The 15,840-nt window shown below is 32.9% G+C and overlaps 2 protein-coding genes and 1 non-coding gene across 5 annotated transcripts; 1 reads left to right on the top strand and 2 right to left on the bottom strand.

The window, feature by feature from the left end:
• Positions 1–489: 489 nt before the first annotated feature.
• Positions 490–7,112, bottom strand: LOC140981996 (methyl-CpG-binding domain-containing protein 2-like). Of its 2 annotated transcripts, none has more exons than XM_073448408.1 (6): positions 6,941–7,112; positions 3,505–3,845; positions 3,341–3,394; positions 3,095–3,243; positions 2,888–2,938; positions 490–583 (listed from the first exon to the last, which is right to left on the bottom strand). In XM_073448408.1, exons 2-6 carry the CDS (start codon positions 3,831–3,833, stop codon positions 540–542), a joined length of 627 nt encoding a protein of 208 aa, XP_073304509.1. In that variant the 5' UTR covers positions 3,834–3,845; positions 6,941–7,112; the 3' UTR covers positions 490–539. The 2 variants fall into 2 exon arrangements, with proteins under 2 accessions (XP_073304509.1, XP_073304508.1); XM_073448407.1 differs by lacking the exon at positions 490–583 and adding an exon at positions 2,451–2,676.
• Positions 7,113–10,804: 3,692 nt separating this feature from the next.
• On the bottom strand, positions 10,805–13,388 carry LOC140983497 (endoglucanase 8-like). Of its 2 annotated transcripts, none has more exons than XM_073450572.1 (6): positions 13,185–13,388; positions 12,662–13,069; positions 11,952–12,191; positions 11,589–11,730; positions 11,317–11,480; positions 10,805–11,196 (listed from the first exon to the last, which is right to left on the bottom strand). In XM_073450572.1, the coding sequence occupies exons 1-6, from the start codon at positions 13,386–13,388 to the stop codon at positions 10,873–10,875; spliced, it is 1,482 nt and encodes a 493-aa protein (XP_073306673.1). In that variant the 3' UTR covers positions 10,805–10,872. The 2 variants fall into 2 exon arrangements, with proteins under 2 accessions (XP_073306673.1, XP_073306674.1); XM_073450573.1 differs by having other exon boundaries at positions 11,589–11,703; positions 11,943–12,191.
• Positions 13,389–15,462: 2,074 nt separating this feature from the next.
• Positions 15,463–15,535, top strand: TRNAK-UUU (transfer RNA lysine (anticodon UUU)). The gene has a single exon. It is a non-coding gene; the product is annotated as a tRNA-Lys (tRNA).
• Positions 15,536–15,840: the final 305 nt, after the last annotated feature.

A 15,840-nucleotide genomic window follows, 5' to 3' on the forward strand; every position in this document is an offset into this window, starting at 1 on the left:
AAAGGTAGTATCGAATGAACCGTCATTTACGGCAATGGGTAAAAGATTTAGAAAGAAGAAAACGATTCATGAGAAAAGAATAAGGCTATAAGAAAAATCGGTATTGTCTAGAGCTCAAAAGCCTTTATTTTTTATTTTATTTTATTTTATTTTTTAAAATCAAAATACTTGTATTCGAATTCGTGCACTAGATTATAAGAAAATAATGTTTTATATCCGTGTTGTATAGATTTAATATCTGCGAAAAAAATATTTATCACTTCAGATGTGTAAAATAATTATAGAGGACAATTGCACATGAAATATAAGCAATGAAATCATATGCAAGGCCCTAATTTCTTACACTATCAATCAATCATGCACATAATGTGCACAACAATTACACATGAAATTCCAGCACTATATATATATGGTTGATAATACAAGTATAAACTGAAAATTACAGAAAATACAGACAAGTTATGAACACGATTTCGGTTTAGGAAATTAGTTCACGAACTCTTTAAACCCCTACCGCCTCGATCTCCTCCAGCAGTTTCCTAGTCTTTATTCACATATGGAACCATTGCTAACATGGGGTTGGCTGCAAGAGAGAAAATGAAACATAACATAATTCATTAATGAAGTAATTTTTTAGAAAGTACTATTTTATCAACTATTCAATAATAAGCATGTAAAAAGATGGGTTATTTTTAGGGTTGTTTCAATTTTCTTTGAAAGAACTGGAATTCATGGAAGCGGCGGCAGGTGGTGGTGATGACAAGTTAATATGCCTGAGGAATGTAACAAGCGGTATGAAGGCACAGCAGGTGATCCTGTTGGAAATGGAGCCGGAATTAAGTTGGAGAAAGACGTGATTATTTGCGGCAGTGGAAGTATTGGAAATTAAGTCCCTGGAAGGCAATTGTAATTATGCATGCAAAGAGGTAAATTTTATCTCAATTTCCTTAATTTATAGCTTTGCTTGCACATATAAATTATCCTGCAGTTATAGACAAATGAAAATTGATGACGCTTCACTTCAGCAAATGTAAAGTTAATCGAAAATCTAATCATTCTTAATTCGATTAATCTTATCGTGTGATGTCTATATTTTGCATATTTATAGCTAGGAGGATGATTAAGTTAAAAGTTTTTGTTAACTTGTATGATCAAAATTATATTTTTATAGAAAGGAGCACAATTATAAAAGGTATATTGATTGAAAATATATATGATTACTGTTGATTCGGTTGATCTTATTCTATGGTTTACTACTTGATGCATGCACACCGAATTCATGTAATTTGTTCGTATTACTTTGAAACTAAGAAATATGATCTAACAATAAGATTTATTCAGACACTTGAAAAAGAACAACAAAATCGACGTAGAATTCCGGTTAATGCTCGTTACATCTGGTTTATTTCATCCTACCCATGTGTGCATTGCCCCCATTATAGGATGGATGACCAAGATTTGCCCATGCATATATAGGACCCACTTTTTTTTTTGGAAATTGTATGTGTGCCAAGATCTTACCTGTTGAAATGAAGTGAGGGTATTGCCCATATAGGTAGGATCTCATCTACCGTGACATCTCATGTAGTGAAGGCTTCAAACATCAAACGCAGAAAATCATTATATTGGCAAATGTATTTACAAATTCCTTTTTGAACTTTATAATCTTACAACAATCAACTATTAAAATTTACTAATAATATAACACACAAAAAATCAATTTATATGAAATAATTTAAAAAATACAATATATTCTTATAAAGATTCAAAAACAAGATATCTTGAGTGTTCTAAACAAGAAAATCACAAAAAACTTACCAAACGAACGAAAAACCAAAGCTGGAAGGCTGGAATCCACAGAGAAAAAAAAAAAATTTTTTGAAATTGAAAATTTGAGAATATAAGAGATAGATATGGTACATGAATCTTGAGAAATTTACTTGAGGCTTTTATTGTGTTTCTCGAGTTAAAGCTTTCTCGTGTTTATTCTTTCCTTTTTATTATTCTTTTATTACCTTTTCTTATATTATATTTAAAGAAAATATAAAAGAGTTGAAGGGATATTCTATTATTACCTTTTTTTAAAAAAAAACAAAAAATTGTAGTCAAGGTTTACGTAAACCGCTACCGTTTTCGAAAATCCATTGCTAATTCGCCAATTAACGATTTAGAAAAAAGAAAACGATTCGAGAGAAAAGAATAAGGATACGAAAAAATTGGTGTGGTCTAAAGCTCAAAAGCCTTTAATTTATATATTTTTTATTTTTAAATCAAAATACTAGTATTCTAATTCGTGCAATGGATTGTAAGAAAATAGTGTTTTATATCAGTGTTGTATAGATTTAATATCTGCAAAAAAAACTAATTATCATTTCAAATGTGTAAAATAATTATAGAGGACAATTGCACATGAAATATAAGCAACGAAATAATATGCAAAGCCTTAATTTCTTACACTAACAATCATGCACATAATTTGCACATGAAATTCCAGCACTATATGTGTTTGAAAATACAAGTATAAACTGAAAATTACAGAAAATACAGACAAGTTTTGAACACGATTTCGGTTTAGGAAATTAGTTCACGAACTCTTTAAACCCCTACCGCCTCGATCTCCTCCAGCAGGTTCTTAGTCTTTATTCACATATGGAACCATTGCTAACATGGGATTGGCTGCAAGAGAGAAAATGAAACATAACATAATTCATTATGAAGTAATTTTTTAGAAAGTACTATTTTATCAACTATTCAATAAGCATGTAATAATCCATGCAAAGAGGTAAATTTTATCTCAATTTCCATAATTTATAGCTTTTCTTGCACATATTTTGCACTCATGAACTAGGATTCGACGCCAAATAATGGGAAGAGACTGTAAAATTACCCGAACTCTCTGCTTGGGAGTCGACCACTGGCTCTGGGGCAGCACGTTCCACTGCAACATGTATAAGAGTTTCAATTTCTAACATCTTAATCAAGGTTAATTCCATGTTCACTAAATATTATTTTAGAAGGCCATCCACCAAGATGAGATAAACTAAGACGTTTAAAAAAGTTGTTCCAAAAATTAAGCAATAGCAAATCATACAACCTGCCGATTCTGTCCCACTTATGTCCCGAGAAGAAGAACGGGGACGCCTCTTCGCAACATTTTTATCTTCAAATGGTGCGGGGGATTTAAAAGAAAATTGGGATATGGTGACTCCCTCTTGTTCAAATTGTGGATGCACACCAAGATACCTGTAATAGTACATTGATCATTGAAATTGATGTTTTAAACTTTAGATATATATAGTACATTGTATTTATTTTTTGGCATTTAAAGAACGGAGCTTACCGATCAAGTTCCACCATCGAACGCAGTCTCTTGTTGGATGGCGCTACATAATACCTGTCAAGACATAAGACATCAAACATTTAGATAGCACGCCACTCAGAAAGATCTTGTTTTCCATCATCAATTTGTCTGTGTCAGAACAAAAGTACGACGTATCAACATACACATCAGCGAATTTGGTGCCTCCTCCAGATCGAGCCCTTATAATGCGTTGCCAGCCCTTAGGGGTCCGAGGGATGTTGGGCTTGTCCATTGCCCATATCCAGTTTTGATCCAATGGCTTGACATCAGATTCGGTTGCACATGATATTTCAGGCTTCCACTGCCTAGCTATATCACATGTGAAAGGATGTTCCTCGATCGTTTCTCTAATTTCCTCGTACTTTTCCTTCGAGGGGGAGAGCCTCCACTTCAGGCACGAGGTGCACTGGACTGCATATGCATGGACAGATTCCCAAACCTTCTTTGCCGAGGCACTTGGACTTTGTTCCATTTCGAGAACGTACTGCCAATAGAAAGGGAACAATATTACAAGTGTCAGTGTGACTATTCCACATATATATTGGGCACCAGTGATCAATTTATTAAGAAGATTAATAATAATAATAATAATAATAATAATAATAATAATAGAATTGGACTGGATAATGAAAACCTAACTCAAAATTACTGACAAGCAAAAACCAAGTTGGGACATAGAATAAATGAACAAAATATTTCCGGAAAACTGGTGGACAAATTAATCGAAAACACTGAATATTGAAATAATAATTGTCTTTGGAGTATAAAAAGGTGTTGCTGTAACATGATCAATGCAAATACTTACTGCGGAAAATCTTCAAATGTATCATTTTTCTAGTTCTTTTTTTTTTGTTTACAAAAAATAAATTTTATATGTTGTAGCAACAAATCGCAACTTTTTCAAGGAATATCTCATCTAAAAGGTTTACTATACCTCGAAAATAGACGAATAAGGCACGTATAACCTTTTGCGGTAGTAGCGTATGAAATGGCGAATTTTTCGATTAATAAAAGTAACAAGGTTCGAATGGACGATCATTATGATAATTTAAATCAACCAACACGTTATATCATATTCTCATCAACCAAGGAAAGTTTCTGGCAAAGCAACAGGAAACATAAGCACATAAATAAGCCTTGACTACCAAGAAATCGAAAAACAAATAGTCAGCATGACAATATAATCCTATATCTGAAAACATTAATGCTGATTTTGTAATCTCGACTCAGTCGACAAGCAAAATTTACTTCTTCAACATGTCAAACAAACACGCTGCCTATTTCCCTTTTAGAACTAAACATTTTGGCATGTGTAGTTTCAGTAACAATATTATTATATCTTATTGGTGATACCCTGGTAAGAACCCGGGTCATTGATGACCCGGGATATTAAATGGATTCCCAAATTAGGGTCAATTTGCATGATGGATTCTTCTGAAGCCGGGCCGGTGCAAGCCCGGGCTCTACTCCCCGGGCAACCAGACGCCCGAGCTCTTGTATAAATCTCCAGGGAGCTGGGAACCTCGAAAAGCGTGATGCACTTGAGTATATTGATATGGACAATCTTATTTGTCAGAGCAACTTGACTTTGGCGTGTCATATAAGTCATCAGGAGGTATGGACGGCCGACTTGACATATTTAGTAGGTAGGCGCGGGAAACGAGGTACCTACCCCATTTTCTCCTATAAATAGCAGGTATCCTTCTCATTTACTGATTCTGAAATCTTTGAACTCTTAAGCATTATACATATTTTCTCCCAAATATTGCTTGTGTTCATCTTCAACCTGCTGACTTAAGCATCGGAGTGGCTACGTCGGACACTCCTCCGGCGCCCATTCACGAGTTCATTTCTTGTTTGCAGGTGATTGTTACAGCCATTCTTTCACTCAAATTCCCCAAACATTATAAATTATTGATTTGACCCGTTGGAGCTCCTTACCCGGCTCATCCATTTGAACGAAGTCACATCACTTATGAAGGATAGAATAGCTGATGCATGTCATGGGACTGTGCATGCAACCTAAGTTTGGGTATTTGGATTGCAAGAACTTAACCACTAAAAAAGATTCATTGAATTAAAACACATTTTGAAAATATCGATGCCAATAAGTTCTTGAAAACTTTACATCCAAATAAAAAACGCACGCGGAAAATTTAATATAATTTTTTTAAGATTTCAAGGCCATCGTTGTATATTGTAGATGCCTGATTTAAGATGACAAGAAACAAAAGAACAGTTTGAATGCCTAAGCCTTGCCCCCCCAAAAAAAAAGAACTTCAAATAATCGAATATGACTTTGCTGTATGGCATTGTTCTATTACCTAAAAATTTGGAAAAAAATATCAAACTTGATAAAGTGCCCTCACACAACTGATCAGGAATTCAACCATTATGCACGTGTGAAATACCATCTGCATCATGCCAAGCCAAGGAGAAGCCAACTTTGTCATGCATCAAGAACCATGACAACACAATTACAACCTCGTGGCCACTTAAAAAGTGTTGCCATGCATGAATCAAATGAAGCAAACTTTGAAATAAGACATACATATTACCATTTAATTAAATAATGTCAACAATCAAAGTTAATGGAAACACTTTTGGCCGAGATACAAAACAGTTGAAACAATTCAAACATAAAGGCAAACTAGATCATTAAACTTCAGAAGAAGTACTCACATAAAAAGCTGAAATATACTAAATTGTCACTCATTAATTGTAAAACCAAAAGCTAATGTATGGATATTAAAACTGGTTTCTGTGACTTATATAAGCGCTTTTCTAAACTTTTTGAAGCAATCATGCAACTGCGCGCTTTTATAGATCATGCTCCTATATTCAATAAGACTGGTGGTAATAGATGGTGAAACTCGCTATAACTACTTCAACTAAAATAGCATGAACGATTTTAAACCGCTCTTATATGTTCATCAATCTAAACGGTTTTCAGCCGTTGCAAAAGCTCAATGGGAACGGAATTAAACCACATGGACTAGATTCGAAAGCTTTAAGTTAGTATGTATGTAACGATACATACAACGGCACGTGGATGCTTGTGCCTGCTCGGTACATTGGCCTACCTCTACCTTGCTCTTTGCTGACAGTTAAACTGATCAAGAATCTTTAACAATATATTACCCATAATTTTAATGCTAAAGGTGCACACTTTTCCCATAAAACTAGACAACTCCATTTACATTCAATTCTATTGACTAGGGCTGCCATAAATCTTTCAAATCATGTCTATTGTATATGGATAAAATCTACAAATTCAAAATGTTGTATATGCTAGATCAAAACTCAAATTGTACGAAAAACCGAGCAATTTGTGGTCACAAATCAACAAGAAAAAAACAAAGAAGAATCCAACCCATGTTTATGATCATCCAGGTAATAGAAATATGATTCATACACTCCATTTTTGTTCGTGTCGATTTTTGTAGGACATTATTTTCAAACACAGATACAACCAAAGGTGCAAAAAAAAACATCCACACAAAACATTGACTATAATCAAGCAAATTAAAACCCAAAGGTAAAAAAATGATTGAACACGGAGACGAGTCTGAAAGATACCGCCAAGATCAAATGAGTGGGTAATTCGATCTCCAAGACTCCAGATCCCAAAGAGGAATGTGAGGAACAGATCTCAGAAAGCTACAGGAAAACAAAGAGATTAGGGTTAGGGTTAAGGTAGGTGGGGAAAGCGAGGTGAAGCAAAAGCTATAAGGTCAGAATAACATTCTTCTTAGTGGCCCCCACAAGATTATATTTATATTTAAATAATAAATTTATTAAAACAAAAAGAATATGGTGTAGTTCCAATAAACTAAACATCATCATTTAATTTTGCAGAAAATAAATTTTTTTGTCCAATATTAGGATTTAAATCCATTGAGTTTTCAAAATTTTGTTTTGATAAATTAATTTTTAATTTTCGACTATTTTGGTCCAACAGTTGATGTGATATCTAATATGTCTATAATTTCTGAGGTTTTGTTATCATTTTCTTTATTTAATGCCAGTGTTTTACGGTTACACATTAGCATTTTCTGATTCTGCGTTAGCATTCTAGAAAATTTGAACTGAGAACTAGAAAAAATCAAAGTAGGTAAACCAAAACCAATCTTTGAAAAGCTAGCCTACCAAAAAAATTATTGTTCATTTATTATTCCTAAAACAAAATGTTTCAGATGTAATAATTTCCTAGTCATATTTTTTTCTTTATTTTCTTACATAATGTCGACTTAGGAATTTTTAAAATATTAAAAACAATAGTTATGCCAAACCATGTCAAAGAAATTAAAATATTAAACTTTTCTAACAGCAATACAATGTGTGTTTTTTTTTTTTGGGTACGTTGAGATGGGGATTTAAACCTAGTCTACCTCCCTAAATTGGAGGGGTCATGCCAATATGCCATCAAGTCAAGATTGATGTCAAAATTATACTTTAGTCATATGTATCTTTCAATTTCTTGTATTTATGTTTTCCTCTTTGTAACTTTGGTTCTTTTTGTTGTCAAAATTATGTCTTAGTTTATCATATATCTTTCAGTTTTTCACAAATTTAATATTTTTTATTTGAATAATTGCAAACACTACACATGTAAGCGTCATGTAATTAGCTCAAGTCAATGTTATTTCACCTCACATCATTGCTACTTTGATACAAAAAAAAAATTTGTGAAAAAAAAAAAATCAATGATATCAAATTGAAATTAAAATTTGACAATATAAATGACAAAATCACAAATGTTCAATCTTATTGCACCATAATAAAAAAAATTGAAAAGCTAATGAACTAAAATCCAAAATTGAAAATAGTAGCGAAACAAAAAAATTATTTTCCCGAATATTAAAGGCATAAAGTTATTGGGATTTCCAGCACATTCTCCAGTTGAGCAACATGAAAAATTATTATTTTAGTCTTGTAAATTGACATGTTTTAAATTTTAGTCATGTAACTTGTCAATGTTTTGTTTTAATCCAGCAAAATTGATTTTTTTTTGTTTAGTTTTGGTCATTTTTCTGGCCAAAAGTCACTAATCTCATCGAAAATGTTTATTTGACATCGATGATCTCATAGGTAGCTCATATAACAGAAAAACCTATATTACACATATCAAAATAAATTTAAACAAAAAAGGAGAAAATAACCAAANGATGGTCGGTTCCAAATAAGCAACAGTGGATAAATTTAGTGGTTTCGGACGAAAGAAATCAAAACAAAAAATCCAAGTTATTGGATGAAATCAAACATGTTATTAGATGAAATCAAACATTGACAAGTTACAACACTAAAATATAAAAACAGACCAACTTATAGAACTGAAATTGTAATTTTCCCTTGAGAATCGTGTGAAAGAAATTTTTTTAAAAAAAAAAAATCCGTGCACACATATTAGCAAATCTCGTGCACTATCATGCACATAATGTGCACGATAAAAGAAAATCCATGCACACAATGTGCAAATATCGTGCACTATCATGCACATAATGTGCACGATAATTGCACATAAACTCTAGTATATATGTTGAATTAATATACACTTTTAAAATATCAATTATAATAAATGTAAACCATGTTCAAATGCAGAGGCGGATTCACTGTTGGACCCAAGGGGGCNCTCTGCAATTTTTTTAGCCGGCCCCCCAAACATATAATCCTGGATCCGCCCCTGTTCAAATGGGACAATTAAAGTTATAGGATTGACTGCGACGACAAAGGAGTTTCAACATACTACTAAGGTCAACCATCATATTCAATCTCTTGTTAGATGGTATCACATAATGCTTGTTAAGATATAATACGATTTTCAGTCATCAATCATAATAATATAGATGACACGTCGTTTAAAAATATCATTTCCATTATCAAAACCTTCTTGTTGAGACAAAATCACATCAGCGAATTTTGTGCTTCCTCTAGCTCGAGCTCTTGCGATCTTTCGCCAAATATTAAGTGTCAAAGGAATGTTGGATTTGTCCATTGTCCATAGCCAGTTTCGATCCTCCGGCTTGCATCAGATTCATTTTTGCATGATGTTTCAGCTTCTGCTGCCTAGCTATATCGCACGTGAAAGGTTGTTACATGATTGTTTCTCTTATTTCCTCATATTTCTCTTTTGAAGGGACGAGCACTGGATTGTATGCGCCTCGATAGAGAGGAAAAAAAATTGATGATAGAAAATATTATTTATCAAGTTCTTAATGAAAAATAGGGATAGAGTCAGGAAATTCAATTGGGGCAAAAATAAATATTTAATTATCAAAATAAAAATGATTCTAAAAAATATTTGATTCTAAAAATAATCTTAATTTAGTAAACCAAAAAAATTGTTTTCCCTAATAAAAATAAAATATATGATTTTAAAATTAGTTATCTAAAAATAGAGCATGCAACAAGGTACAAATTATGGTAATTCAACTAGTAATATATATAAAAATTAAAAATAGATATCGTTGTTGAGATATCAGATAAATAAACGAGGTAACGTCGCAGCGAAACATCATAAGTAATATAAACAATGAATAAGATGAACACCAATATTTATAGTGGTTCACCTCAAGATTGGGCTACGTCAACTCTAAACATCAAGAAGACCACTTCTTTATTAATAACAAAGAAGACAAGAGAATTGAGAATAGAAAGTGTTGGGTGCAATAATTGTCCCTGCTTGGTAGAGCGATCGAACCGTGGTGCTTGAGCTGCTGTGCGGTTTAAAAGATTTGAGTTGCACCATTACCACCAGCTATAGCTTTTGGTAAAACGGCAAGCGCGCGGTCCTACAATTGGTATCAGAGCCAAGGTCACGGGTTCGATTCCCATTGATTGCAAGGAGTGCAATTATTGGGAGGGAGATTGTTGTGTGCAATAATTGTCGCCTGCTTGGTAGAGCGATCGAACCGTGGTGCTTGAGCTGCTGTGCGGTTTAAAAGATTTGAGTTGCACCATTACCACCAGCTATAGCTTTTGGTAAAAACGGCAAGCGTTCGGTCCTACAAAAAGTATTTCACTCAGAACACTCTGATTTTAACACTTACTTTCTCTCCACTAATCATATTCCTTCCAAAGATAAACAGTATTCCTTAAGAAATTTTACACTAAATCATTTGTCTCACTTCTACACTTATGATTGTAGATGAGAAAATTTTGTATTTTTGGTGTTATTTTGGAATGAAGAATGAATGGGTATTTATAGGTGAAGTTTAGAGAAGAAAACAAAAAATAAAACATACTTGCTAACATAATCAAACCAACCATTTTTGACTAACCCAAACCATGTGTATCGTGACCCATGCACTGAAGAACTGAATATAAGTAAAATATTCCCAACTGAAAACTTCATTTATCACAAACTATATGATCCACATTTAATTAAAATAGAGATATTGTGACTGATAAAGCAATTTCATCTTTAAAATCACAATATGGCATTATTTTTATATCCTCTAAACATTAAATTATTGTGTTAGAAAAATTTAAGGTTATGTAAAGTTCCCTAGCTAGTTCTTTCCTTTGAAGTAAGCCAAGAGCCCTACTAGAGGTGCATTGACATAAGTGGTTGGCTCCGTTTCTCCAGGGTCTTTCCGATCATCAGAAAACGAATCGGTTAAATCCGGCCCCCCTACCACAGCTCCAATCAGCAAATTAGGGTTTGGCTCCTTGGTTTGATAATAGGGTGTTCCCTCTTTGCAAGCAATAAGTTTTGGATGCTTGGCAATTGAAGGTAATGAAGATCCCCTATGGTGTATATGCTGCGGAAATTTCTTCCCATATCCAACCATTAGCGACATTTTCGAGGGATTGCTCCCTAATATATAATCCACCTGTAATATTTTTTCGAATACGAAACATTAAGTCAGTGGTAGATTCAAAAATCTATATATATAGATGTATATACATTGCATAGTACACATTTATATTCAAAAATGTATATCTTGTGGTACCTGTGATTTTGAGAATTGGATGAGCCTCTCTGAATTAATTCTCACATTTTTGCATTGAATTATCCTTTTAGAATTTTGTATATATCCAGCATATGTTAGAGTAAGAAATGACAAAGTAGTTGTGTGCTGCATGTTACAACCTCCTGGTTTGAACATTAGCCCACCTGATATGAAAATGACCATGAAAACAATGTTAACAGATACAAGTTATATTGAATCCTCTTTTATTATGAAACCCTTTATGCATAAAAGAGAAAAATAAAATAAAATACCAGGTGAATATTTAAAGCTTTTGATGGGCGATTCAGGCAATACATCACACACGAAGTTGTCAGCATTTGCAAGGAAAGGAGTCGTTTTTACCAGGCTGGGGTTGCTTAAAACATACTGCAAATTAAAGACAATCCAACACAACTATGGATTAGAAAATTTTCATTAATCATATGAGAACTACATAAATTGTAATTGAAACCAGCAATGACATTAATATAGATAGAAGACTAGAGGACCGAAATCACAAAGATGTAAACATAAATGACGAATGTTGCAATAGATATTTCCTAGATGAGAACAATCAATCTTATCATGAATTAAAGAATAAAGAAGTAGCCAGAAGAGAGATACACCTTGGAAACTAGTACGTTTATACCGGCGTGTTTTGCGTCCCAACCGAATTCTAACATGGCATTCCTCAAATATTGGATGTTTTGAGAAATATAGTTCCAATACTGGGAATTTCCAGTGGCTTTGTGTAGCCAAGCCGCAGCCCACACCAACTCATCGTGATACCCATTGTAATCACAGTAAAATGGGCACACTCCACGCCCGATGCTAGAATTGTATGATCCTCTAAACTTGTCTGCGAATTCAAATACCTGCATGCATGGTTCATATATAGCAAATTAAAATTGTTGCATATAAATAAAAACTATATCCCATGGTCTTAATAACAAAATTTCGAATAAATATTAATGGATCTAACCAATTTATCAATTTAAAGATTGGATTGCTTGAATTTATTACTTTCTATATTTCCGGCTCATCTTTATATTTAATTTTGACCTATATGATTTGATGTCATTGTAAGGAATGAACATACTTAAAAATATAGTTATTTTATATGCTTGATTAATTTAGTGTATAAATTATATATTTGAAAAAAATAATTTCGTTTTCAGTATTTGACGGTTTTTTATAAAAATCATTTTTGTTAATCGATTGACTTAACTATTTTTTTCAATTCGATTAATTTCAGTCTATTGATGAAAATTTTTTAATTTTTTTAAGCTCACATGGCCAACGTACCCTACCCAAAAAACCACAGACACCAAACAACTTGTTATACCTTAGTGGCCCTTTGCAGAAGCAAATTAGAGTATCCTCGGTCGGAAGCTTTGAACACCATCGAAGCCGCGGCCAATGACGCTGCAATCTCAGCGGACACCTCGGAACCAGGGGCCTTTTCACTAACCGCGTATACCGTACGAGGAGTCTGCATGTCTTCCGGCCTTTGCCAGCAATTATGATCGGCGTTGGGGTCCCCAACCCCAGCGAAAACGACACCGGGTACACTGGTGCATTTGAGGAAGTACTCGGTGGACCATCGGATGGCCTCCTTTGCATGGCTGAGGTCGGGACCCATCGACGTGCCATATTCAATTACACTCCATGCTAGCATTGTAGTAGTGAATGCCATCGGGAAATTGTACTTTACGTTGTCGCCGGCATCATAGTAGCCTCCGGTTAAGTCCACCTGCATGCATTAATGCATCTTAACAATTCGGACATAAAAAGTTTTTCAAATTAAGATTAGAGTTTCAGAAATTTTAAGACACAATATGGCGAGTTAAAGAATGAAATAGACTCACGCCCTTGTCAAGGCCATCACGAAGAGCCGAATCTTTTCGCCATGTCAAACGCTGATTAGAGGGTAATTTCCCCGACCTTTGGCCCTCAAAAAACAACACGCTTTTGGACAAGGCATCACCATAATCATGCAAAATCGCATTTTCAGCCACAGTCCAACCCATTAACACTATCAAAATTATGGACACTAAAGCTTCTCCCACCATTGCTAATTAATGTATGTTCTAATAAATGTTATTTTCTTCTCCAATTTATCTGACATTTCAATTTATAGGCATACCCTTATATAGCCAAATGAAAATTCGTAGATCTTATCATGTGATTTCTGTGTATTACATTTTTATAGTAAGTAGCATGATTAATTAAGTTACTAGTTTTTTTTTTGTGTTTTAATAATATATATTTTATAGAAAGGAGAATGATTAAGTTACTAGTTTTTTGCATTCGTGTGATTGATATTTCATATTTTATAGATATTTCATATTTTATAGAAAGGATCATAATGGATAGTTTATTTATATATTGAAAATATGATTAGTATTACTGTGGATTCGATTGATATTGAGTTTTTTTTCTTCTATTTGATGCATAATTATCTAGATTTCACAAATTCAATGTTATCAAAATATATCGAGTCAAATGTAGATATTTGAATATTTATAATTATAATTTAGTTTACTATTGCTTAGTGACATATAATTTACAGTAATTTCTACTAGCTGTTGGTAAATAGGAACCATTATCAATTGTGTTTATGAGGGAAAATTACAAATTTCATTCTATAAGTTTGCATATTTTCACTTTTGGTCTTGTAATATCAAAGTTTTGTTTACTCAAATAAATGTGTCTTTATTTTCACTTTTAATTAATATTCGTTGGAGTTTTAATATGACTTCAAATACGTCGTCGATAATGTCTAGCACTACACATTAACAATATTTAATATATGTGGTATGTCATCAATATTCAGCATCACTAAGTTTAAAATCGAAATAGAATATCTTACTGGACAAAATTTNCACATTTAGCTATCACATCTCATCTACTTTTTAAATATTTTAAATTATGAAGATACTTTTTTGTGTTTATATGTAATTTTGAATTTTAATAAAAATTATTTTAAAAAGCATAAATTCAAAATTAACAAAAACATATAATATCTACTCTATCTAAACTATGTATATTACCTCTAGATTTTTATATAAAAAATATTATGTAATTATATAAAAAAAATTAATATAATTCACACATCGCGTTCGAATAATCTTTTTATGTGTTTTGGTATAATAATAATCCAAGATTCAGGCCTCGAGATATAATACTCTTAATATATTTTAATATTTGTATGAATACATAAGATCTATACTTTCTTTGACAGGTAATTACTTATACGGGAAATTGGCCTTCAGTTCTCAGCCGTCGTTTTTTTTTGTGTTCAGTCCCTGGGTACTTTTTTAGTACCACATTTCCACATGAAGTGTACCACATTTCCACATGAAGTGTACCACAATTTGTATGACATAGTACCACAATTTTGTGGGTAGGGAGTGAACCCAAAGAAATGTTTTGATTGAGGATTTTTCACCAACTTCCCCTTACTTATAACGTTTATCGATAGAGATTAATATAGTTCATTACAAGATTAACCATCAAGACGAAAAATTAACAGGCACCCAATAAAATGGTGTAGGGAAAGAACAAAATTATTTTTGCTAAATAATGAGCCACCTCAATGGCCATCTTCTTTACATGGAAAAAAGAGGTAATTGCTAAGTCTGACATCAAAGATTGAATTTCTGAAACATTTTTATCTACTTTAAAAAATCTTTTAAATTCCAAGCATTTTTATTTGGCAAAAACTTGTGTGAGACGGTCTCATGGATCGTATTTTGTGAGACAGATCTTTTATTTGGGTCATCCATGAAAAAATATTATTTTTTATGCTAAGAGTATTATTTTTTATTGTGAATATCGGTAGGGTTAACTCGTCTCACAGATAAAGATTCGTGGGATCTTCTCACAAAAGACCTACAATTTTTATTCATATTTATCTCTATTATGATTTTCTAGATGACTAGCTATCACTTAATGAAAAATCATTAATTTGAAAATTAAAAAAAATTATCATGTTAGAATTATTCCAAAAATATAAATACTGATGCAAATGAACACTAGTATAGATTAGTCTCTGGATTAGGAAATCAGAAAGGTCACAAATCCTGTTTTTAAGGGAGCTCAGTTATATATATAAATAATATAAGGACGCGCTGCATTAAACATGCCGTCTTAGCTCAGCTGGTAGAGCGCGTGGCTTTTAACCACGTGGTCGTGGGTTCGATTCCCACAGACGGCGCCGTTTATTTGTTTTTTGTATCATCATCAAGAATTTAACCGGGTTACCGAACCGGGACTAGGGGAGCCGAGTTGATTGGTCAATTTTCTTTTACTTTGTTGTTAGTGCAGACAATTATTTAAACATCCTAAAATTTTGTTTTTATCACAAAATAACATTGTACAAACAAACTCTCACATTTCACACCCTTAGCTTTTTGGGATATGAAATTTTTCGGTGTGTATTTTCTAGTAAACTTCTTAATAATTGGTGTTTTTAGATATTTATTTGTATTTCTTTTCAGAACTATTTACCAATGAAAAATG

This window comes from Primulina huaijiensis, chromosome 8 (genome assembly GCF_012295235.1).
Source record: "Primulina huaijiensis isolate GDHJ02 chromosome 8, ASM1229523v2, whole genome shotgun sequence".
In the NCBI taxonomy this organism is placed as follows: domain Eukaryota; kingdom Viridiplantae; phylum Streptophyta; class Magnoliopsida; order Lamiales; family Gesneriaceae; genus Primulina; species Primulina huaijiensis.

Excerpts from the sequence above, each read along its gene's own strand:
- LOC140981996 (XM_073448408.1), bottom strand. The coding sequence starts at position 3,833 with ATGGAACAAAGTCCAAGTGCCTCGGCAAAGAAGGTTTGGGAATCTGTC. Across the intron at positions 3,395-3,504 it reads GGCACCAAATTCGCTGATGT|GTATTATGTAGCGCCATCCA; the intron begins GTATGTTGATAC and ends ATGTCTTGACAG. Across the intron at positions 2,939-3,094 it reads AAGTGGGACAGAATCGGCAG|TGGAACGTGCTGCCCCAGAG; the intron begins GTTGTATGATTT and ends TACATGTTGCAG.
- LOC140983497 (XM_073450572.1), bottom strand. The coding sequence starts at position 13,388 with ATGGTGGGAGAAGCTTTAGTGTCCATAATTTTGATAGTGTTAATGGGT. Across the intron at positions 11,731-11,951 it reads ACGCCGGTATAAACGTACTA|TTGTGTTGGATTGTCTTTAA; the intron begins GTTTCCAAGGTG and ends TCTAATCCATAG. Across the intron at positions 11,481-11,588 it reads AAGCTTTAAATATTCACCTG|GTGGGCTAATGTTCAAACCA; the intron begins GTATTTTATTTT and ends TTTTCATATCAG.